The sequence below is a fragment of the Passer montanus genome, unplaced genomic scaffold (assembly GCF_014805655.1).
Source record: "Passer montanus isolate IOZ18808 unplaced genomic scaffold, ASM1480565v1 scaffold225, whole genome shotgun sequence".
NCBI lineage: Eukaryota > Metazoa > Chordata > Aves > Passeriformes > Passeridae > Passer > Passer montanus.
Window position 1 is genome coordinate 240,533 of NW_024366871.1, and position 24,191 is coordinate 264,723.

Genomic DNA, 24,191 nt, shown 5'->3' on the forward strand with positions numbered 1-24,191 from the left:
CTCCTGCTGCAGGGTGGGTTCCACATCCCGTTCCCATCTGGAAGATCCCAGAGGGGTTTCCAGAGCTGGTGCTGTCGGGGAGCAGCGAGCTCCCTGCTCTGCTCTGGCTGCTGCAGCAGGGCAGGGGCTCCCTGCCAGCCCCAGCTTTCCATGGCATCCCCAATTCTTGGTACTTATTCCAGCCACTTTGCCCTGAAGGTGCTGGTTCTGAGCCACAGAACCCAAATCCCAAACTGCCTGGGTGGGAGGGGACCTCAGAGCCTAGCCAGGGCCACCCCTGCCATGGCAGGGCCATGCCACTGCCCCAGGTGCCCCAAATCCCAGAACCTGCAGCTCCTCTCCCAAATCCCGAGGTTGCTTCAGCCACTGAGCTCTCCAGTAAAGCCTGGAGCTGTGAGTAATTAGTGAGTGTTAATTACTGACCCCAAACCCCTTCCCTTCCAAGCTGCCAGTCCTGCAGGAGCTGGGCTGGAGCAGGAATTCACATCTGCTTATCCCTGCCACAGCTCTGGGCACAGGAGCTGGCACCTGGGCACTCCCTGCTGCCCGTTCCCTGGCACCTGCAGGGTTCCCTGGCACCTCTGGAATTCCCTGGCACCTGTGCAATTCCCTGGCACCTGCTGTGTTCCCTGGCACCTGCCAGATTCCCTGGCACCTCTGGAATTCCTGGTACCTCTGCAATTCCCTGGCACCTGCCTAATTCTCTGGCACCTGCCAGATTCCATGGCACCTGCCTAATTCTCTGGCACCTGTGCAATTCCCTGGCACCTGCCCAATTCCCTGCCACTTGCCAGATTCCCTGGCACCTGTGCAATTCCCTGGCACCTGCTGGGTTCCCTGGCACCTGTGCAATTCCCTGGCACCTGCCAAGTTCCTTGGCACCTGCCCAATTCCCTGGCACCTGCTGGGTTCCCTGGCACCTCTGGAATTCCCTGGCACCTGCCCAATTCCCTGGCACCTGCCCAATTCCCTGGCACCTGTGGAATCCTCTGGCTTGGTGCCAGCTCAGTGCCCCAGACAATCCCTGGCAGATTCCAGCCCCATTCCCTGCAGGCAGCTGGGCTGTGGGCACACATCCAGCTTGTGCCAGTCCTCCTCCAGGGCAGGGCATTCCCAGTGTCCCCATTCCAAGGCACAGGGACATTCCCAGTGTCCCCATTCCAAGGCACAGGGACATTCCCAGTGTCCCCATTCCAGGGCAGGGCATTCCCAGTGTCCCCATTCCAGGCCATTCCCAGTGTCCCCAGTCCAGGGCATTCCCAGTGTCCCCATTCCCAGTGTCCCCATTCCAGGGCATTCCCAGTGTCCCCATTCCAAACCAGGACATTCCCAGTGTCCCCATTCCAAGGCACAGGGACATTCCCAGTGTCCCCATTCCAGGCCATTCCCAGTGTCCCCATGCCAGGGCATTCCCAGTGTCCCCATTCCAGGCCATTCCCAGTGTCCCCATTCCAGGATATTCCCAGTGTCCCCATTCCAGGGCAGGGCATTCCCAATGTCCCCATTCCAGGGCGGGGCATTCCCAGTGTCCCCATTCCAGGGCAGGGCATTCCCAGTGTCCCCATTCCAGGGCAGGGCATTCCCAGTGTCCCCATTCCAGGGCAGGGCATTCCCAGTGTCCCCATTCCAGGGCAGGGCATTCCCAGTGTCCCCATTCCAGGGCAGGGCATTCCCAGTGTCCCCATTCCAGGGCAGGGCATTCCCAGTGTCCCCATTCCCAGCTTGTGCCAGTTCTTCTCCCCAGGCTCAGTCAGGAGCTTTTCCTCCTCCCAGCCTTTCCCTGTTCCCAGATTTTTCCTGCTCCCAGGCTTTCCCTGCTCCCAGACCTTTCCTTCTCCCAGGTTTTTCTTGCTCCCAGATTTTTCCTCCTCCCAGACTTTTCCTGCTCCCAGACTTTTCCTCGTGGCTCCATCCTCCTCCTCCCCGGCTTTTCCTTCTCCCAGATTTTTCCTCCTCCCAGACTTTTCCTCCTCCCAAGCTTTTCCTCCTCCCCGGCTTTTCCTTCTCCCAGATTTTTCCTCCTCCCAGACTTTTCCTCCTCCCAAGCTTTTCCTCCTCCCAAGCTTTTCCTTCTCCCAGATTTTTCCTCCTCCCAGACTTTTCCTGCTCCCAGGTTTATTCCCAGAGCTCTTTCTCAGCTGGTTCCAGGTGGGATTTGTGTTCAGGAGCCCCCTCAGGCTGTAAATCCCTCCCTGCCAAGGCCTGGGAGGTTCCTCCTGTGTGCTTTTCTCCATGCAGTCCCTTTCCCCCACCCCAGGATGCAGCTGCCAGCAGGGACACCCAGCGGTGTGGAGAGAGCAGGGAATCAGATGGATGGAGGCAGGGAGCAGCGTTCTGCTGGAAAGCAGGGCACTGATTGCACCATTTCAGGATTTATTCAGAGCTGGAAGAGCTTGTGTGAGGCAGGAAAGGGAAACTGAGCCCTGGGAAGAGCAGGAGGAGCTCCCCAGGGTGGGCAAGGGCAAAAGCTGCAGGAGAGGGGTGAGGTTCAGCAAGGACAGGGAGGTGTGGGGAGATTTCCCTGCCTGTGGGCTCTGCCAGGAGCTCTCTGAGCCATGCAAGTGTGCATGGGACCGTGCCTGGCTCAGGTTAGATGAGAAATAAACTGGGATGAACTGGGAAATGGACTCAAAGCACATGGGATGTGCCTGTCCCTGCCTTTGGTTTGGGATATTCTGGTGGCTCCACGGGATCTCCTGTCTTCAGCTGCTGGGCAGGAGCCCTCCAGGAGCTCAGGAATGGCTGTGCTGGCATTGCTGGAGCTGCAGGGTGGCTCCATCCCTGCATTCAGCTGCTGGGCAGGAGCCCTCCAGGAGCTCAGGAATCTGTGAATTCCATTGCTGGAGCTGCAGGGTGGCTCCATCCCTGCATTCAGCTGCTGGGCAGGAGCATTTCAGGAGCTCAGGAAGGGCTGTGCTGGCATTGCTGGAGCTGCAGGGTGGCTCTGGCTGCTGGAACAGCTCCATCCCTGTGTGACGATGCTGTGCAGGAGCTCTCCAGGAGCTCAGGAGTCTGTGGATTCCATTGCTGGAGCTGCAGGGCGGCTCTGGCTGCTGGAGCAGCTCCATCCCTGCAGGAGGATGCTGGGCAGGAGCCCTCCAGGAGCTCAGGAGTCTGTGGATTCCATTGCTGGAGCTGCAGGGCGGCTCTGGCTGCTGGAGCAGCTCCATCCCTGCAGGAGGATGCTGGGCAGGAGCCCTCCAGGAGCTCAGGAGTCTGTGGATTCCATTGCTGGAGCTGCAGGGCGGCTCTGGCTGCTGGAGCAGCTCCATCCCTGCAGGAGGATGCTGGGCAGGAGCCCTCCAGGAGCTCAGGAGTCTGTGGATTCCATTGCTGGAGCTGCAGGGCGGCTCTGGCTGCTGGAGCAGCTCCATCCCTGCAGGAGGATGCTGGGCAGGAGCCCTCCAGGAGCTCAGGAGTCTGTGGATTCCATTGCTGGAGCTGCAGGGCGGCTCTGGCTGCTGGAGCAGCTCCATCCCTGCAGGAGGATCCCCGTGCAGGGTCCCTCTGTGCAGACCTGTGCTCTGTGTCCCTCTCTGGCAGGTTGGGAAGGGAAGCAGGCAGATGGACACTCCAGCAGCCCCCCAAACTCCACCTCCAGCTCCTCGCCCTCGGTGAAGCTCGAGAACTCCCTGCCAGGGCTGCCCAAGAAGCCCTTCCCCAGATCTGACAGGCTCCATGCACGTAAGAGATGGCTTCCCTGCTCCTCCTGCTTTCCCAGGGCTTCTTCCTCCAGTGCCAGGGCAAAACCTAAACCAGCAAAAGGGAGGGAAGAGTGCAGATTGCATTGCTGAGGGGCCCTGGGGGGGCTGCAGTCTGCAGGAATTGGGATAAATGATTCCTAGTGCCACCCTCAGATCAGCCCTTCCTCATCAGCTGGGAGTTCCCAGCTCTTGTTCCCTGCATTATTTATTATTTAATGTCCTTACACACTCTGAGGACATGAAAAAGGGAAAGAAATTCCTGCCTGGCTCTGCATTCCTCAGGCCCTGCTGGATTTGGCTGCCAGCCCTTTCCTGGAGGTTCCTCAGCCCTCCTGACCTTCCTGTGACGTTCTCCAGGGCTGGGATTGACCCTGGGGAATTTCAGGATATTCTTACAAAGGAATGGAATGTCCTGAGGGGGACAAACCCCCTAGGATCATGGAGTGCAGCTCCTGGTGCTGGCCTGGTGATCCCAGCAACCCCACCATGGCCATCCCTGGCTGTCCAGAGGCTCCTGGAGCTGGGGCAGGGCTGGAATGTGCCCATGCCCTGGGGCAGTGCCCAGCAGCCTCTGGGCAAGATCCTTTCCTGAGATCCATCCCAAACGGCCTGGCCCAGCTCCAGCTGTTCCCTCACTGAGGTCTCTGTGGAGAGCAGGCACTTGCACAGAGCAGCAGAATCCAAAATAAATCCCCAGCAACAAACTGGCCTTGACTGGAGAGGTAAACCAGACAACTGCTGAGGCCAGAAGGAGCTGTAGGAACCCCCTGAGAAGCCAGGGCTGAGGGGGATGGAGAGTTCTGTGCCTGGATCTCCCAGCTCTCTTGGTGAGACATGGAGCTAGAGAGTTACCCTGAGCTGGGAATCAGTTTCAGGTTCAGATCAACTGGGCTGCTTTGGCTTCTTTAGTCCAGAGCTGGCTGAGCCAGGTCTGGGCTGGTGGGAAGGTGACAACAGCCCCAGTCCTGGCCATGAGGGGGACAGGGGACAGCAGGACAGCAGGGAGGGGACATGTGCAGGAGCTCAGTCCCCCCAGCTCCTGAGAACTTCTCTGGAACCAATCCATGGATTCTCCAGAGCTTCACAGGATTGTTTGGGGTGAAGCCTTGGGAAGGCTGAGCTAGAACAGAGACAGAGCTAAAGAATAAAGCAGGCCCCTGGTGTGAGCCCAGACCCACACACTAAAGCAGCACAGAACCTGAAAAATAGAAAAGATAAATAATAAAGTAGGGATTTATTAAAAGAATATCCTCAGTGGATCCAGCTGGGGCAGCACGAGAGCCCAGGCAGGGCTGCACCCCAGGTGAACCCAAAAGGTCCCAAACAAATGGATGCCCACTCGCAGCTCTCAGCCTGGGGCCTCAGGGAGCCCCAGTGTGGCAGATCGTTCCAGCTGTGCAGAGGTGCAGGGAGCCCTGGGGCACTCCCGGGGCGTGCAGGGCCCCGGGGCAGGCGGGCTGAGCAGGGTGTGCTCCCCAGGGCAGCTGAAGAGAGCGCGCTGCGCCGACATCGACGTGGAGACGCCGGACTCCATCCTGGTGAACACCAACCTGCGCGCCCTGATCAACAAGCACACCTTCAGCCTGCTGCCCCCCGAGGGCCAGCAGCGCCTGCTGCTGCTGCTGCCCGACGTGGACAGGCAGGTACGGCCCCCGGGGGTGCCACACGGCCCGCTCACCTGGGCTGGGCTGGGCTGGGTGGGGACAGCTCACCTGGGCTGGGCTAGTACAGAACTCACCTGGGCTGAGCTGGGCTGGGCTGGGCTGGTACAGCACTCACCTGGGCTGGGCTGGGTGGGTATGGCTCACCTGGGATGTCCCAGGTACAGCACTCACCTGGGGGTCCCACACAGCTACACTCACCTGGGCTGGGCTGGGTGGGGACGGCTCACCTGGGCTGTGCAGGTACAGAACGCACCTGGGATGTCCCAGGCACACACTCACCTGGGCTGGGCTGTGCAGGTACAGCTCACCTGGGCTATCCAGGTACAGAACTCACCTGGGCTGTCTCAGGTACAGAACTCACCTGGGCTGTGCAGGTACAGCACTCACCTGGGCTGCCCTGCCCCACAGGGCTCTGGGGCAGGCAGGGAGGGAGGGATGCCAGGTGTAGAGATCCTGTTCCCCTTGTGGTACCTGGGGGCAGAGGGGCACAGGGGTAGGGGAGAACCAATCCACCTTTGGGTGACCTCGTGGTCACATAATAATAATAATAATAATAATTGTCACCTAATAATCATTGTCATTGCTCAGGACCTTCCAGGACCTGGAGGGGCTCCAGGAGAGCTGCAGAGGGACTGGGGACAAGGCTGGAGGGACAGGAGCCAGGGAATGGCTCCCAGTGCCAGAGGGCAGGGCTGGATGGGAGATTGGGATTAGGAATTGTTCCCTGGCAGGGTGGGCAGGGCTGGCACAGGGTGCCCAGAGCAGCTGGGGCTGCCCCTGGATCCCTGGCAGTGCCCAAGGCCAGGCTGGACACTGGGACAACCTGGGGCAGTGGCAGTCTTGCAAATCCTCCAGAACTGTTGGAGAAACAGCACCATGATTTTGGTGTGCCCCTCTGAAATAGCACCACATGATTTTGGTGTGCCCCTCTGAGGCTCTGCTTTGTGCAGTGTGGGACAAAATCCTGGTCCCCACAGGGCTGGGCACTAAAGCTGCTCCCCTGCTCCAGCTGTGGCCCAGCACACCGGGGCTGTGGCCAGCAGGTGACAGGGCTGTGACAGGGCGGTGTCCAGCAGGTGACAGGGCTGTGTCCAGCAGGTGACAGAGCTGTGACAGAGCTGTGTCCAGCAGGTGACAGAGCTGTGACAGAGCTGTGTCCAGCAGGTGACAGAGCTGTGACAGAGCTGTGTCCAGCAGGTGACAGAGCTGTGACAGAGCTGTGTCCAGCAGGTGACAGAGCTGTGACAGAGCTGTGTCCAGCAGGTGACAGAGCTGTGACAGAGCTGTGTCCAGCAGGTGACAGAGCTGTGACAGAGCTGTGTCCAGCAGGTGACAGAGCTGTGACAGAGCTGTGTCCAGCAGGTGACAGAGCTGTGACAGAGCTGTGTCCAGCAGGTGACAGAGCTGTGACAGAGCTGTGTCCAGCAGGTGACAGAGCTGTGACAGAGCTGTGTCCAGCAGGTGACAGAGCTGTGACAGAGCTGTGTCCAGCAGGTGACAGAGCTGTGACAGAGCTGTGTCCAGCAGGTGACAGAGCTGTGACAGAGCTGTGTCCAGCAGGTGACAGAGCTGTGACAGAGCTGTGTCCAGCAGGTGACAGAGCTGTGACAGAGCTGTGTCCAGCAGGTGACAGAGCTGTGACAGAGCTGTGTCCAGCAGGTGACAGAGCTGTGACAGAGCTGTGTCCAGCAGGTGACAGAGCTGTGACAGAGCTGTGTCCAGCAGGTGACAGAGCTGTGACAGAGCTGTGTCCAGCAGGTGACAGAGCTGTGACAGAGCTGTGTCCAGCAGGTGACAGAGCTGTGACAGAGCTGTGTCCAGCAGGTGACAGAGCTGTGACAGAGCTGTGTCCAGCAGGTGACAGAGCTGTGACAGAGCTGTGTCCAGCAGGTGACAGAGCTGTGACAGAGCTGTGTCCAGCAGGTGACAGAGCTGTGACAGAGCTGTGTCCAGCAGGTGACAGAGCTGTGACAGAGCTGTGTCCAGCAGGTGACAGAGCTGTGACAGAGCTGTGTCCAGCAGGTGACAGAGCTGTGACAGAGCTGTGTCCAGCAGGTGACAGAGCTGTGACAGAGCTGTGTCCAGCAGGTGACAGAGCTGTGACAGAGCTGTGTCCAGCAGGTGACAGAGCTGTGACAGAGCTGTGTCCAGCAGGTGACAGAGCTGTGACAGAGCTGTGTCCAGCAGGTGACAGAGCTGTGACAGAGCTGTGTCCAGCAGGTGACAGAGCTGTGACAGAGCTGTGTCCAGCAGGTGACAGAGCTGTGACAGAGCTGTGTCCAGCAGGTGACAGAGCTGTGACAGAGCTGTGTCCAGCAGGTGACAGAGCTGTGACAGAGCTGTGTCCAGCAGGTGACAGAGCTGTGACAGAGCTGTGTCCAGCAGGTGACAGAGCTGTGACAGAGCTGTGTCCAGCAGGTGACAGAGCTGTGACAGAGCTGTGTCCAGCAGGTGACAGAGCTGTGACAGAGCTGTGTCCAGCAGGTGACAGAGCTGTGACAGAGCTGTGTCCAGCAGGTGACAGAGCTGTGACAGAGCTGTGTCCAGCAGGTGACAGAGCTGTGACAGAGCTGTGTCCAGCAGGTGACAGAGCTGTGACAGAGCTGTGTCCAGCAGGTGACAGAGCTGTGACAGAGCTGTGTCCAGCAGGTGACAGAGCTGTGACAGAGCTGTGTCCAGCAGGTGACAGAGCTGTGACAGAGCTGTGTCCAGCAGGTGACAGAGCTGTGACAGAGCTGTGTCCAGCAGGTGACAGAGCTGTGACAGAGCTGTGTCCAGCAGGTGACAGAGCTGTGACAGAGCTGTGTCCAGCAGGTGACAGAGCTGTGACAGAGCTGTGTCCAGCAGGTGACAGAGCTGTGACAGAGCTGTGTCCAGCAGGTGACAGAGCTGTGACAGAGCTGTGTCCAGCAGGTGACAGAGCTGTGACAGAGCTGTGTCCAGCAGGTGACAGAGCTGTGACAGAGCTGTGTCCAGCAGGTGACAGAGCTGTGACAGAGCTGTGTCCAGCAGGTGACAGAGCTGTGACAGAGCTGTGTCCAGCAGGTGACAGAGCTGTGACAGAGCTGTGTCCAGCAGGTGACAGAGCTGTGACAGAGCTGTGTCCAGCAGGTGACAGAGCTGTGACAGAGCTGTGTCCAGCAGGTGACAGGGCTGTGTCTCTCCAGGTGGGCCCCGATGGGTTGATGAAGCTCAGCAGCTCAGCACTCAACAACGAGTTCTTCACCTCGGCTGCGCAGGGCTGGAAGGAGCGGCTGTCAGAAGGTAAAACCTGCCCTGGACCCCGGCTGGGAGGGCTGGGGAGCCCCAGGACCCCCGGCTGGGGAGGGTTTGGGGGGCCTTCTCCAGGGACAAACTGGAGAAGCTGCAGCTCTGCAGGGACTCACTGCCCACAGCTGGGGGGCTCAGGGTGGGAGGGGGCTGCAGGAGGAGTTATGTGTTGAACTGACACAGGAAATCTCTGGAAGAGATGAGAAAAGGAGAAATGTGTTTAAAATCTGAACTGACAGCAGAGCTGGGGCACTCTGGGGTTGTGGCACCTAAACACAGACACTGCTGAGGGGCAGAGAAGGGAAATTCTGCTCCAGAGCAGGGCATGGGCTGCTCAGTGCTTTGAGCCATCCCTTTGGGTGTTCGGATGGGAAATTGGGGGAAATTCTTCCCTGGGAGGGGAGCCTGACCCCCCCTGGCTGTCCCCTCCTGGCAGGGAGTTGTGCAGAGCCACAAGGTCCCCCCTGAGCCTCCTTTTCTCCAGGCTGAGCCCCTTGGCAGCTCCCTCAGCCTCTGCTGGGGCTCCATTCCCTTCCCAGCTCCCTCAGCCCCTCCTGTGGCTCCATTCCCTTCCCAGCTCCCTCAGCCTCTGCTGGGGCTCCATTCCCTTCCCAGCTCCCTCAGCCTCTGCTGGGGCTCCATTCCCTTCCCAGCTCCCTCAGCCTCTGCTGGGGCTCCATTCCCTCCCCAGCTCCGTTCCCTGGACTGCCCCATTCCCCTGGAGGAGCAGCCTGGGGTTCCTGGGACCCCCCCCTGGCCTGAGCCCCCTTAGCCAGCCCTTCCCTGGCTGAAATCCCTTCTGCATCCCCCAGGAGAGTTCACCCCCGAAATGCAGCTCCGGATCCGGCAGGAAATCGAGAAGGAGAAGAAGGTGGAGCTGTGGAAGGAGCGCTTCTTTGAGAGCTACTACGGGCAGAGGTGAGAGCTCAGCTGGGTTCTGGGGTGCTCCACACATGGACGTTGGGTTCCCTGGAGCCTGAGGAAGGTTCCTGGCTTCAGCTGGCTCCAGGAAACGGGGAAATGTCAGTGGGATCCAGCTCAGGTGGGAGGTTTGTCACCCTTTGTCCAGTGTGGGAGGTTTGTCACCCTTATCCAGGACAGGGATCCAGCTCAGGTGGGAGGTTTGTCACCCTTTGTCCAGTGTGGGAGGTTTGTCACCCTTGTCCAGGGCAGGGATCCAGCTCAGGTGGGAGGTTTGTCACCCTTTGTCCAGGGCAGGGATCCAGCTCAGGCGGGAGGTTTGTCACCCTTTGTCCAGGGCAGGGATCCAGCTCAGGTGGGAAGTTTGTCACCCTTATCCAGGGCAGGGATCCAGCTCAGGTGGGAGGTTTGTCACCCTTTGTCCAGTGTGGCAGGTTTGGGATGTCTCTCCTCTTCCCCTCCTTGCTTGGAGCCACCCCCACAGCTCTCCTGGAGCTGAGTGTGTCCCACCTCAGGGTCAGGACCTGCATTCCCACACGTTCAACCCCCAAATCTGCCAAGCTTTTATTCTCTGCCTCCTCTTGCTTCAGGGTTTTCCCATCCTTTGAGGCTACAGGGAGGATTTGGGGTTTTTGAGTTGCTGAGAGGCCTGGGAAGGAGCACGGAGGTGTAAATAACTGAGCAGGAATTCCTAACCCTGCACTGTGCCAGGGTTTGGGTTTGTGCCTCCCATTCATCCTGGGTGTTTTAACCAGGAATTCCTAACCCTGCACTGTGCCAGGGTTTGGGTTGTCCTCACCCTGCCAGCCTCTGTGCCTCCCATTCATCCTGGGTGTTTTAACCCTCCAGAGCCTGGGGGGCATTCCTGGCATTCCATGGTGTGGTTGGGGTGCTGTGGGTGTCCCTACAAGCTGTAGGAACAACTACAGGGATACACCAGGCTGGGAGTGCAGCTCACCAGGAGCTTCATCAGCCATCTGAGCCAGGTCTGTGCTCGTGGGGAGGTGACAACAGCCCCAGTCCTGGGGCATGAGGGGGACAGGGGACAGCAGGAGGGGATGTGTGGAAGAGCTCAGGTCCCTCCAGCTCCTGTGAACTTGTCTGGAGGAGCCCATCCATGGATTCACCAGAGCTTCACAGGGTTGTGGTTGGGAAAAAAAACCCCAATTTGACACATTACTGAGAGGGATGGATGAAGTTAATCCAGAAGGAGAAACTTTTCCCAGACATCAGTGTGGGAGTTAGATCCCATGTTCCTCCTGGAGAGGTGGTGGCACTCTTCCTTCTCAGTGTCCCCTCCTGCCAGTGTCACCGTGTGAGCCTGGCCTCCCGTGCTGCAGGGCAGGCAGTGGGGCTCATGCAGGGAAATACTCACTGTTGGCCAAACCCTTTGGGTTTGCAGCCTGGAAAGTTGGTGTCAGTTGGTGTCTGGAGCAGGCCTGCAGCTACCCAGTGTTGCAGGTATTGCTCTGAGCTGGTTTTCACCTCTGATGCTGATTTCTGCTCCCTGTGGAAGCATTAGCAGTAGGGAAGGTTCTCACTGATGGTGGCACAGGACTGGGTGTGTGAGACATCTCTTTAGGGAGTTCATTTAGAGAATCCTGCCTCCATTTCCCAAGGACGGGATGCTTTTGCAGGGGTGTTTTGCACAGCAAAGTCTCTGTTTTCCTTGGCAGCTCTGGGCTGAGCCCCGAGGAGTCGGAGCGACTGACAGCACAGCTCGAGGCAGAGCCCGGCCGGCCCCGCAGCCCCCCGGCCCCCCGCCGGGAGCAGGGCACCTCCACATCCCCCTCGGAGCCCCAGGCAGCCCCAGCAGGCGGCAGGAGAGCAGGAGAGGAGGGCAGAGAGGAGCCACAGCCCAAGGCAGCCAAGCCCGCCGAGGCGTCCCCGGAGCGGAGAGCGGCCAGAGCCGGAGAACGACCCGGCCCCGGCAGGGAGAGACCCCCCGGAGAAACCCTGCCCCAAAAACCCCCCAGCACCGCCAGCCACCCGGCAGAGGAGCAGAGCAGGCCTGGGGTGGCAAAGGAGGCACCAGGAAAGGAATCTCTGGGTGCCCCGAGCAAACCAAAGAGCCCCGAGGCAGGCGGGGGAGCGGCGAAGGCGCAGAGCCCCGCGGCAGCCCCGGCCCAGAAGGAGAAGGAGAAGGAGGAGAAGAAACCCCCCGGGAGCGAGGCCATGGAGGTCGGCGTGGAGGCCCACAAGAGGAAGTCGGAGAGCAGGGAGGAGGCTGCAGGCACCCCCGAGAAGAAGCCCCGTGTGGCTGAGCCCTGCCAGCACCAGCAGGCCTTTCGGAGCCAGCCCTTTCCCGGCGCGGGGCCGGCGGTGCCGCGGGTGCCCCCGCTCAAGGTGAGCCCTGCAGGGACACAGCCACGGCCTGGCCTCCCCCGGGGCTCCCCCGGGCCACTGAACCCCAAAGTGTGGGTTCGGTGGGGTGGAAGGGCCCCCAGAGCCCAGCCCAGCCCTGCCACAGCTCGTGGTGACAAGGGGGCAGCCAGCAGGGCAGGAGCCTGGCAGCTGGGGACACCCAGGGCCACAGGGGCCAGCGCCATCCGGGCTCCCCTGCAGCCAGCCCAGAGCCCCTGGCAGCACTGCAGCCTGGTTTGTAGTGCTGCAGGGCCGGGCAGCAGCCGGGAAGGGGAATTTTGGGAACATCTCAGGAGCAGCTTTGGCTGCTGGGCTTTGCAAGAAGTCACTGGGAAAGGAAGGAGGGAATTGGCCCTGCTGGGATGGGCACGGGGAGGCAGCAGGACAGAAACACTGCAGCCTTGGCAGGCCCTGGCCTTGAGAGCCAGGCCAGGAGCAGGCAGCTGCTGCTGACCCTGCTGCCCTGTTCTATCCTTCTGTACCAAAAGGCTGCAAAGTCAAAACTTCAAAAGCTGCTGATCGTTGTCACCATGTTAATGAGAACAGCACCAAGGCAGGAATCCTCTAATCCTATAGATTCCCACAGAAAGCACCAATGAGACTGTCAGTGACACAGAATTGGGGAAACTGTCCATAAAAGAGGTCTGGAATATCGTGCAGGAATGAGGGCTGATCTGCCAGGGCAATAAAAGTGGGATTTCATTTAACAGCAGTGAGTTGAAGGTGATTGTGAATAGATTCCCTTGCAAAGCAGGGGAAATGGGGACAGACGTGTCCCCAAGACGTGTCATCCCCCAGAAATGAAGAGATTGATCAGAGCTCAGTGGGATCCAGTGAGGATTTTATGGATAAGGAAAATAAATGTAACCTCAAATGAACTCCATGAGATCTCTGCAGGGGGAACAGCACCAGTCTCAGTGCAGGGCTCAGCACATATGCTGGGAAGAGCAAACATGGGGAAAGTCAGCTGGAACATTGGGGGAAATGTTTGAGAAGGAAATAGTAAATTATTGGCATTTTTTTCTCCAGCTCAGGGGATTTTTATGGCTTTGCACAAAGGCACTGAGGAGACAAATGATGGGTGAGCAGGGGGGAAGAGCAAGGCTGAGCCCAGCAGGGAGGTGACACCTTTCAAAGGAGATCTGAATAGAAAATTAGATCTGAAATTGCATCTGAATAACGTGAGACAGTGGAACAGGGGCTGCCAGGGCAGGGCTGGATCAGCCCTTCAGGGAGGGAGCCTGGGGGCTCTGGGTGACATGAGGGACCAGCTCCACTCAGAGCCACGGGGCTTGCAGCACCCAAAACTGCCTGGGAGGCATCTGAGGGTCAGACACGTTTCTTGTCTCAAGGCAGGGACAGGAGGGGTCTCTCCAAAGGGATTTCTCCACCAGCAGCACCAGTTCTCTCAGATAAACTGCAGACTCAGACCTGTGGGTCGGGTGTTCCCCGTGTCTCAGCCGTGCCTCTCTCCTGCTCTCTTGCAGATCCCCGTGTCCAGGATCTCCCCGATGCCATTTCCTGCGGGCCAGGTCTCTCCCAGGGCGTGCTTCCCCCTCTCCCTCAGCAGTCCGGGCAGGACAGGGGCCAGGACCTTGGCAGACATCAAGGCAAGAGCCCAGCAGGCCAAGGCTCAGAGGGCAGCGGCCGCCGCCGCCGCCGCCTCGGCCGGGGGGGCCGTGCCAGGACCCGGCCCGGGCGGGGGGAGACCCCCGGGCAGGGGGGCAGACGGGAGAGACCCCGGCGGAGCCGTCCGAGCAGCAAGTGGAGCAAACGCACTGGAACTGGCAGGAACTGGAAGCGGGGGAGGTTCGAGAAGGTTCCTTCCCCCTGGCCCAGGGCCCCGCTCCCAGGTGGAGGGCCAGGCGGAGCCGGGGGCTGCTCGCCATCCTCCTGGAGCACAGCTACAGCCAGGGGCCCCCGCGGCAGCCCCGGCGCTAGGGAGCGGCGCGGGGGCCACGCCGAGCCCCCCGCGGGGCACGGCCACCCCCGGCTCCCTGAGCACCCCCAGCGGGGACAGCCTGGGGACAGCCCCTCCTGCCCCGGCCCGGGGGGCTCCGGCAGCTGGGAACGGGAACGGCCCCTCGGCGGGGAGCAGCTGTGACCTTCCCAAAGGCAAATCTCCTTCTCCTCTGGTGTCCCCCGTGCCACCCGCGGGCCCCGGAGCCCAGGCTGGAGCCGTGGGTGCTCCCGTCCCAGCCTCCAGCAGCTCCTCAGCAGCAGCCAGCCTTAAATCCCCTCCCGGTGGGGCCCTGCCCCGAGCGAGCTCCAGCATTCCTGCCAACAACCCTTTGGTCACCCAGCTGCTGCAGGGCAAGAGCGTCCCTCTGGAGCAGATCCTGCCCAAGGCGCTCACCAGAGCAGAAGTGAAACCCGTCCCGGTGGCTCCTCAGGAAGAGAAGGGGCCGGCGGCTGCCGGTGCGGCGGGGAACGGCGCCGAGGCGGGGGACAGAGCATCGAGTTTGCCCCCGCAGCAGCTTGGGAAGATCTTGTGCCAGAACAGGCCTCTGCCTCACATTCCAAGGACCTTCCCGCTCGCCTCAGGAAAGGACCCCGGGCCTGAGCAGCAGCAGGGCCACGAGGCGCTGAGCAAATCCACCCAGGAGCAGATCCTGCAGACTCTCATCAAGAGGGTGCAGAGGCAGAACCTGCTGCCCGTCCTCCAGCCCTCGCAGCTGAACCTCCCGCACTCAGGTTTCCCGGTGGAAAACGGCTCCACCAGCCAGAGATTCATGCTGGGCTTCACGGGCAGGAGGACGTCCAAGCCTGCCATGTCTGGGCACTACCTGCTCAACATCTCCACCTACGGCCGCGGCTCGGAGAGTTTGAGGAGAGGCTTCTCCCTGAACGCCGAGCCCCGCGTGGGGCTGAGCAGCCCCGCCGAGGGTGCCAGGGCAGAGCTCGGGGAGGGCGAGGACACGGGCGGCCGGGCCAGCAGCAGCAGCAGCGAGGAGGACGCGGACGACGAGAGCTCCGGGGACGAACGGGAGCACATCAGCGTCAAGGAGGAGCCACGGGCGGGGCAGGGGGAGAAGGAGCAGGGCCCTGCAGAGCCCGGCTCCCTGGGGGCGAAGGCCGAGGCGGCCCCGGTGCCGCCGGCAGCCAGGGAGAAGGTGGCAGCGCTGGACGGCACGGCGCTGGCACGGGACCTGCTGCAGGCGGCGCAGGAGCAGATGGCCCACGCCATGAGGAGCAAGGGCCACGGCGGCACGGAGCTCTTCGGGGCCCCCAGCCCGTCCCCAGACCCGGCACAGCCCCCGCTGCTCCCTGCCCCGCACCCCCCGAAGCTGCCCGGGAGCGCCGGGGCGCAGCTGCTGGGGCCCAGCTACAGCGGCACCATCAACGTCTCCACCTCGCCCGACGTGGGCCAGGGCTCGCTCATGAGCGAGTGCAAGCAGCTGGCCAGCTCCATGGGCAACGTCATGTCCTTCTCCGTGACCGTCACCACCCTCCCCGCCGGGCAGGCCGTGAGCTCCGGCGGCCACGGGCAGAGCCTCCCGGTGCAGGCGTTCGCCGAGGACGGCGCCATGGAGGATCCCCCTTCCAAATGTTACTGCAGGTTGAAAGCCATGATCATGTGCAAGGGCTGCGGCGCCTTCTGCCATGACGACTGCATCGGGCCCTCCAAGCTCTGCGTCTCCTGCCTCGTCGTGCGGTAACGGGGGGCACGCGGGGCGTAGCACGGCCTCCTCCGGGGGCTGCTGTCCGAAGAATCTTGGGAAGAAACAGGAATTTTACTGCCTTGCACAAGAGACACGTTACTGAATCAGGAATACAGAGTTAGAGTCCTTCTTTCATTAGCGAAAGAGCACCTTCTTGTACAGGGAGTCGAAATCGCGCTCAACTACGTGAATTGTGACAAGAGTTTGCACTTAAGGAATTATGTAAATATGCCACATTATTTTGTTTAAAGATATTTTTTCAATCTTTTAGGAGATAGTGTTTGACTTGTACTGCAGTTCCAGTAACCCCAGCCTGCTCTGAGCACGTTTGCCGAGCCCTGCCCTCCCCGGGGAATGCAGCCCACAGCCCGTTGTTGGTTGTCTCTTGGCAGAGGGAAGGGGATAACCCAGTCCAGCCCCGAGGCAGGAGCCCCGAGTGGGCTCCCCTGGCTGCTCCCAGTTCAGATCCCTGGCAGCCTTTCCCTCCCTTGCCTTTCCCTCTGCTGCAGAGGCTGCTGGGCTGTGCGGTGCAGGCTGGTGCTCCTGGTGTGCAGATCCCCCTCCCGGTGTCCCGGTGAAGGGAGGGGTCCGGGGGTGCTGCTGCTGGAGCTGCAGGGAGCTGGGCTGGACAGGGGAGTGAGCACAGCAGCTCAGTCCTGGGGCTGCCGGTGACACAGCGGGAGCAGGGGGCACACAGCTGTGCCTGGCAGGCAGGGCTGGCAGGAACTGATCCCCTGGGCATTCCCAGGGCTGTCCTGGGCATTCCCAGGATTCCAGGAACCTGCTCTCCTGGGCATTCCCAGGGCTGGCACAAATCTGCTCCCCTGGGCATTCCTAGGGCTGGCAGGAACCTGCTCCACTGGGCATTCCCAGGGCTGGCAGGAACCTGCTCTCCTGGGCATTCCCAGGGCTCTCCTGGGCATTCCCAGGGCTGGCAGGAACCTGCTCCCCTGGGCATTCCCAGGGCTTCAGGAATCTGCTCTCCTGGGGCACTCCCAAGGCTGGAGCTGCCATCCCATGGCCCAGAGCCAGCTGCTCTTGGGACACAGGGGCAGGTGACAGGCACCAAGTGTCACCCTGGGTCCTGCCATGCTCTGGGAAGCGTTTTGTCCTGATCCAAACACCCCCATGGTCAGACATCTCCAGTTTCTGTCCAAGGTTTCTATTTTCTGGGTGTAGGGAAAGGCAATGAGTGTCTGCCTGGGCCTCCTTGGGTGGCTCTTTGTGTCTGAAATACCAAATTGGGCTGAGCTCAGCTCAGCTGGGCCCAGCTGAGGGAGGGGTGCTGGGGCAGCCCCTCCGAGCTGAGTGGGGACACGGCTGGTGGCAGCTGTGTCCCCTGGCAGCTCCGGGTTCCTTCACTTGCACCGAGGGAAATCAAAGCACAGTGGCCCCGTGTTCCTGGGAGCTGAGGGCACTGGTGGAGCGCGAGTCACCCGAGGGCTGTTCCCCTCTGGGGCAGGTGGAGGCCTTGCTGCATCCTGGGCAGGGAACAGAGCTATGTATGTTTTTGATGGAAAAGCACTGAATTCACTTTTAATCCAAAGGCCTTTTAAAGCTGAAGCAATATTCCCCCAGCAGCGGGGCAGCTGAGTGGTGCACGGGCTCCTCAGCCTTCCCTTCCCCTCTCCTTTGTACTACTGCTCCCCTCCCCTTCTCCCCGGGAGCCCGGCACTGTGTGAGGAGCAGAAATAATTCCTGGGTGGTTTTCCAAGGAGCAAGAGGTGCCCAAGGCTGCCAGAGCTGCAGGAGCCTTTGGACAAGGCTCTCAGGCACAGGGTGGGATTGTTGGGGTGTCCGTGCAGGGTCAGGAGTTGGGCTGGATGACCCCTGTGGGTCCGTTCCAGCACAGGACGTTCCATGACTGGGATTTAGGTGGTGATGACAAGGAAAAGGGAGTTCCAGACTGGATCCCGTGGCTGCAGGAGCGTTTCCCTCCCTGCCCGGGGAGTGCAGCTGCCTCTGGAGCAGCAGGAGCTGCAGCATCAGCTGCTCTGGGTTCTCCATCTGAAATTCACTGCGGAGCAGTGACCCCCACTGCCGTGATTCCACATCGCTGCTCAGGCATGGTGAGGAGGATTTAGGGATTAGAAATTAACTCGATTTTTAAAAAATCTAAACCATTGCACAAAATTGTCCCCATGAGCATCTGCCACCCGTGGTGGGTGGGGGTAGCCCAGGCACCCCCAGCTTGTGCCAGTTGCTGCCACTGCCCACTTCCAGCTCCTGCTCGGGAAGAGGAAATCCTGCATTTTTGTAAACCTGGGAGGGAGGCAGCGTGGGCTGCTTTGGAGCTGAGAGCAGGATCTGTCCACTCCTCCCACAGGGAGATTCCTTCCTGTGTTCCTGGATGGACACTTCCATTCCTGGCTGGGACAGCCCGGGAGAGGCTGGTGCTGCTTCCACAACAGAGTTCTCAGAGGAGAGTGAGAGGTTTCTCTGCGCACTTGGGTCAGTTCTGGTCTCTCCTGGCTCCTCTCAGGGTGATTTTCCAGGCTGCTGGAGAGGGAGAAGCAGAGGGTGAGGAGGGAGCTGTGACCCTGAGCACTCACAGGCGTTCAGCTGTTGCTGGAAAGGCTCTTCAGAGCTCCCCTGGCCCTTCCCAAAGCATCCCCAGCCGGCTGTGGCTCCAGCAGGCTCCTCCTGCTGGATTTCCCCGGTGCCCTGGCTGAGCTTGGGCTGGGCTTGCTGTGCCCGTTCCCTGGCAGAGCAGGGCAGTGCCATTCCCAGCACCATGCCGTGGGAATGTGCCCGTCTGCCTGGGGACACCCCAGGAGGGGTGGGACACTCAGTGGCCCTGGACATGGAGGTGGCCCTGGCTGGTTTTGGCCAGGGTAGGATCGTGCTGGTGGCTCAGGCGTTTCCACCTGTCAGTGCCTTAGTTCCATTTCATGGATCAATACTTAGCTTGGGCTACTTTTCCTCAGTTTTTTTAAAGGAAATCGATTCTCTCAGTGCCCGTTGGGGTCTGAGCATGCTCCTGGTGCAGCCTGGGGCAGCATCTCCGAGGGTGAGCAGAGGGCACCGAGTGTGAGGAAATCGTGTGGGGTAATAACCCTGGGTGTAATACCCCTGGAACAGGGACAAAGCCTGGGAAATCGTGTGGGATAGGGGCTGGGTGTAATAACCCTGGAACAGGGACAAAGCCTGGGAAATGGTGTGGGATAGGGGCTGGGTGTAATAACCCTGGAACAGGGACAAAGCCTGGGAGTTTTGTGTGTGCTGCAGCTGGATTTGGGATGATGGCTTTCAGAAGGGGGATCCTGGGGTGGGACCAGCCTGTCCCACTGCTGAGGCTCCTTCCCATCGGCAGTAAATGCATCTCCACACGGGATTCATAATAAAGGGATGCCGTGATGGAGTTTGAACCATCAGACTTTGGTCCCCCAGGAATTAATTTAATGGCACTGCAGGGAATGGCGCCATCAAAAATCCAGGATTCCCAAAGCCTGATGTCAGTGTTTGTGGCAGGGAAAGGAACCTGATGAGGGAGGAGGTTTCAGTTTCCCTCTTCAGGACACAGAACTGGAATTAGAGCCTGAGCAATGCTTCACTTCCCAGCCCAAACCCCACGGACAGGCTGTGGCACAGGAGGTGCCAGCACGACTCTGGGGGTGCAGGTTTTGAGCCAGGTGGGCAGCAGGGGAAGGAATTTGGTGTGGAATTTCACTTTCCCTCCGGGAATTTACAGGAAGAAGGAGGTTCCAAGCAGTTGCACTCGTTGGGGAGTTGGATTTTTTGTTGTTGTTGTTGCACAAAACAGCTGCTGGAGCAGCAGTTCCTGGTCAGGTTGTTACTGGGAGGGTTCCTCGGGAGGGACCTTTGGGAGGGATCTTCAGGAGGGACCCTCGGGAGGGATCTTCAGGAAGGACCCTCGGGAGGGTTCCTCGGGAAGGATCTTCAGGAGGGTTCCTTGGGAGGAACCCTCAGGAAGGATCTTCAGGAGGGACCTTCGGAGGGTTCCTTGGGAGGGATCCTCGGGAGGGACCTTTGGGAGGGATCCTCAGGAGGGTTCCTTGGGAGGGATCCTTGAGAGGGATCTTCGGAGGATTCCTCAGGAGGGATCCTCGGGAGGGATCCTCAGGAGGAATCTTCAGGAGGAACCCTCGGGAGGGACCTTTGGGAGGGATCCTCAGGAGGGTTCCTTGGGAGGAACCCTCAGGAAGGATCTTCAGGAGGGACCTTCAGGAGGGTTCCTTGGGAGGGATCCTTGGGAGGGACCTTTGGGAAGGATCCTCGGGAGGGTTCCTCGGGAGGCAGCAAAGACCATCGGGGCGGGAGGGTGGATCGGGAGCGGCTTTGGGGCCTCTCCTCGGATCCTCAGGAGGGTTCCTTGGGAGGGATCCTTGAGAGGGATCTTCGGAGGATTCCTCAGGAGGGATCCTCGGGAGGGATCCTCAGGAGGAATCTTCAGGAGGAACCCTCGGGAGGGACCTTTGGGAGGGATCCTCAGGAGGTTTCCTCGGGAGGGACTTTCAGGAGTGTTCCTCAGGAGGGATCTTCAGGAGGGTTCCTTGGGAAGGATCTTCAGGAGGGTTCCTCGGGAGGGACCTTTGGGAGGGATCTTCAGGAGGGATCCTCAGGAGGAACCCTCGGGAGGGACCTTTGGGAAGGATCCTCGGGAGGGTTCCTCGGGAGGCAGCAAAGACCATCGGGGCGGGAGGGTGGATCGGGAGCGGCTTTGGGGCCTCTCCTCGGGGGAAGCTCCGTGCGATGAATGGTTCGTGAGTCCCACGGGAGTGTGGAGAGCGGGGCCGGGTTTCCCACAGCGGGGATGTGGGAGGCGGCGGGGCCGTGGCAGCGTGGCCTCGGTGGTTAATTATCACAGGTAATTGCGGGGGGGCACAGGGGACAGCAGCGGCCTCGCTCGGTGTTCCGTGCTTACGTTTGCTGCACGCGCAGAGCAGAGAGAGCTTACAGTAATATATTTGAAGTAATATATATTTTATATCTGAACAGAGCGGGCAAAGGAGGGTTCTGAGGTGGTCACAGGGTACCGGGGCAGTTCCTCGGCCAGGCCAGCGGGGTTACTGCAGCACAACCGAAAAGGCTCCGTTCCTGCCGTTAATGCAATAAAAACGGGAATTCTCACAAAAAGCAATCCAATACTGTTTCCCAGAGGCTTTTCCTGTGTGGACAACAGGCCTGTAAACATAGTTCCAAAAATCCTAAACCTTTGTCTTTTGCCTTTTTAAAAGGGACTTCGATTGGGCTTGAGGGTCTGTACAGCAAAATCGAGGTGACACCATTTGAAAATGTATTTTTACACAAATAATATAGAAAAAAAATCATATTTTACATAAGAATTTTAAGTATTTGAAATACGTGTATATATATACTGTATGTACTTCGTATATGCTTTATTTTACATTTTCAATGTATTAAAAAGTATTTGAGCTGGTTGGATCTGAGATGTAATGATGTTTAAAAAGACAAAAACAAGCGAAGGAGGTTGGGGGGAGAGCGGGTGGGAGGGAAGCACAAGCCCAGAGCGCAGGGTTTGGGGAAGCTGTAGCAGTAGGAGAGCCATAAATTGTTCTGTTTTCCTCGGGACCTGGGAATGATCCTCTTTCCCTGGGATGATCCAGGAGCCGGGATGGATCCTCCCCACAAGGATGACCCCGCACAGCCAAAGCTGCTGCAGCCCCCGCTCCAAACCAGACCCGGAGCGCTGGGTGTGCTCCAGGGTGGGTGGGGATAAATGGGGATTCCACAGAATCGTTGGGGTTGGAAAAGAGCTCCCAGCCCACGGAATGCACGCTTTGACCGACAGCACCCTGCGGGAGCCTCTCAGTGCTGTCAACACCGAACAGGGGGTTTACTCTGCAGGGCTGTCGGTGCACATCCGTCTGTGCAGCTCTTGGCACCGGAGTGAATTCCCGTCGGGAGGGGGGTGCCCCGGGGCACCGAGAGCAGACACAGCTCCCTGTGCTGCCATCCCAGCTCCTCCTGCAGCACTGAGGTGCCAGGCTGGGCAGCAGGAGGAGATCTGTGGCCCCTGAGAGCAGACACAGCTCCTGCAATCCCAGTTCCTCCTGGAGCAGGTCCTGCAGCACTGAGGTGCCAGGCTGGGCAGCAGGAGCAGACCTGCAGCCCCTGCAGTGCCTGGCACAGGCTGCACCCGCACAGGGGGCACAGCTCCCTGCTGAGGGAGCCTGGCAGCACACTGCAGCCCAGAGGGGGCTGCACCAGCCTCGTGGTGCCCTTGTTGGCTCGGGTGAATCCCAAATGACATTTATTCCATCGAATCCGGTGAGTGTTCTGGGATCTGAGGGTAACCCAGAGCTGCATTCAGCAGTCCTGGCCCTGGGATGTGCAGGGAAGGAAATGAGGTGGGAAAAGGAGCGCTGTGAACACATTGGGGTTAAAGGTACAAAAATAAATCCTGGTAAGACACAGAACCGGTGCTTCTGTACTTGATTGTCACTGGGATGTCCTGCAAACCAAACCTCTGCACTCGGCTGTGAGAGCTGCTGGGGCAGGATGGGGTTTAACACCCTGCACTGAGAGCTGAGCACAGGGGCTGTGGAGGAATTAGAGCCTGTCCCTCCTCTGCCTCAGCTCCCTGTCTGCCACAATAGGACACGAAATAAAACTACACGCATGCTGGAACCTCCAAGGTAAAAAGAAGGGAAGCTTATTTCTCGACCTCGATATAAATGGAATTCCAAAAGTGACCCTGGATTGGAGGATGAAATTGCCGCCTCTCCAACAACACTGGTCAAAGCAACAGTCCATCAAATTTCTCCTCCTCCAGAAAGGAATGCAAAACAATCATTATTTACATGAACTGTGAGTGAGAAAACCCCATTACAAAAAGGGAAACATCAGAAGGCTTAGAAGAACTTAGAAGAACAGGGCAACACCCTGTCCAGAGGGATCCTGCCTTCATCCCAGGCCTCTTCATCCCAGCTTCCTCCCCTCCTGCAAAGCCCTGAGAGGGAATGGCAGCCTTGGGGGTTGTTTCCTATTTCAGGTACCTGGAGGAGATAAAATGGCAGTGCTGGAGCTGCTGCCCTTCCAAACGATTGTTCTTTATTCCAGTGCTGCTGCTGCATCTCCCAGTTCAAAACTGAACCAAACTGGTCTGCTGTCCCTTTCAGTTTGGGCTTCTCTGAGGCTGGCTATGGATTTTAGAGTGGAAAAGCAGGGCTGAGAGTTTCACCTTTGGAGGGCTGTGGCTGTTCCAGGCCAGATGCCAGGGATGTGATCCCAGGGACAATGGGTGTGCTGCAGCTTCCTCCAGGCCTGCTTCCCAACAGGGAAGGGATGGGGTGGGACAGCAGGTCTCCCGTCCCTTTCAGTTCGGGCTTCTCTGAGGCTGGCTATGGATTTTAGAGTGGAAAAGCAGGGCTGAGAGTTTCACCTTTGGAGGGCTGTGGCTGTTCCAGGCCAGATGCCAGGGATGTGATCCCAGGGACAATGGGTGTGCTGCAGCTTCCTCCAGGCCTGCTTCCCAACAGGGAAGGGATGGGGTGGGACAGCAGGATGGGATTCACCTGTTCCCGTGGCATGGGCACTGCCTTGAGCCTCATGCACACAGGTTTTAGGTTTTACTCTGTGTCCAGAGGTGTCCCAAGGATGAGCCCCAGAACAGCCCCGTGGCACCTCCAGCCCCCTCCGGGCCACTGCCAGCCCGGGTCTGTCACAGGCTGTGACACCAGGCTGAAATCAGGAACGTGCTGGGGTGTGGAGCAAGGGCACCTTCGGGTCAGTGAGGTGATGTCTGGGCATGTAAACCAGCCCAGGGGGACACACGTGGATATCTATATCTATATCTATATCTATATCTATATCTATATCTAATCTATATCTATATCTATAAAAATCTACCTTAGTGTCTCAGAGGAGGATCCAGGGCTGCTCCCAACAGCCCATTCCCAACCTGGCACTGGAATTTCCATGCCCTCAGGACATGGCACCAGACAAAATCCTTCCCTGTGGCTCAAGTCTTGCCACGGATTCTGTTCCTCTTCCTCCCACAAGGCCCTCTTTGGAAAGGAGCACAGGATCCTGTAGTTCCTCAGAGCTGGAGCCCTGGATACTGAGAGTTTTCTGTGCTGAAAGGCACAGGCCCTCAGGAGAGCACTGCCTTTCACCTGAGGCCATGGAGAAGGCTTCCAGAATTGATTGAGTTGGTTAGAAGTGTGTGATAGCACAGGGTGAGAAACTTAGGGTTTGGGGTTTTAGAATATAGTCATATATAGTATTTAGAATATATATATATATTAGAATATACAGTATATTTAGAATATAGTAATATATATAGAGCTAAAATAGAGGTTTTAGGGTGGAAGCTGCTCCTTCTTCACCTTGTTCTCCACGGGTTTGGGTGGTGGTGGGTGGGTGGGTAAAGGAACTGCACCTGGGCACTGGACACGTGTGCTCCCCCACCATGGTCCATCTTCTGCTCACCAAAACCATCTGGGGCTGTGGCCTTGGGCCCTGCTGAGGGTTTTCAGGGATTCCCTTCTGCCTTCCCCTGACAGGGAACTGCACTTCCCTGGCTTTACAAGCTGTGGATATCCGTTAATTTTTTAAATTTTTTTTGGCACATTTTCAGGGGAAAACGTTGGTTTATTACTCAGCCTTAATAAATTCTGCAG

General features: G+C 59.0%; 2 protein-coding genes across 4 annotated transcripts in view; both read left to right on the forward strand.

Annotated features, from left to right (window-relative positions):
- The window catches only part of ASXL2 (ASXL transcriptional regulator 2), a 73,556-nt gene extending 57,732 nt beyond the window's left edge, over positions 1–15,824 (forward strand). For all 3 annotated transcript variants that reach the window (XM_039710206.1, XM_039710207.1, XM_039710208.1), the window contains 6 exons: positions 3,544–3,684; positions 5,184–5,347; positions 8,536–8,632; positions 9,451–9,556; positions 11,236–11,905; positions 13,411–15,824. In XM_039710206.1, coding sequence (XP_039566140.1) covers positions 3,544–3,684; positions 5,184–5,347; positions 8,536–8,632; positions 9,451–9,556; positions 11,236–11,905; positions 13,411–15,582 — 3,350 coding nt within the window. In that variant the 3' untranslated portion in view covers positions 15,583–15,824. The remainder of the gene's footprint in view (positions 1–3,543; positions 3,685–5,183; positions 5,348–8,535; positions 8,633–9,450; positions 9,557–11,235; positions 11,906–13,410) is intronic.
- A 2,735-nt stretch (positions 15,825–18,559) lies between these two features.
- Positions 18,560–20,992, forward strand: LOC120502643. The gene is made up of 3 exons (XM_039710218.1): positions 18,560–18,595; positions 19,121–19,582; positions 19,926–20,992. The coding sequence occupies exons 1-3, from the start codon at positions 18,560–18,562 to the stop codon at positions 20,415–20,417; spliced, it is 990 nt and encodes a 329-aa protein (XP_039566152.1). The 3' UTR covers positions 20,418–20,992.
- Positions 20,993–24,191: the final 3,199 nt, after the last annotated feature.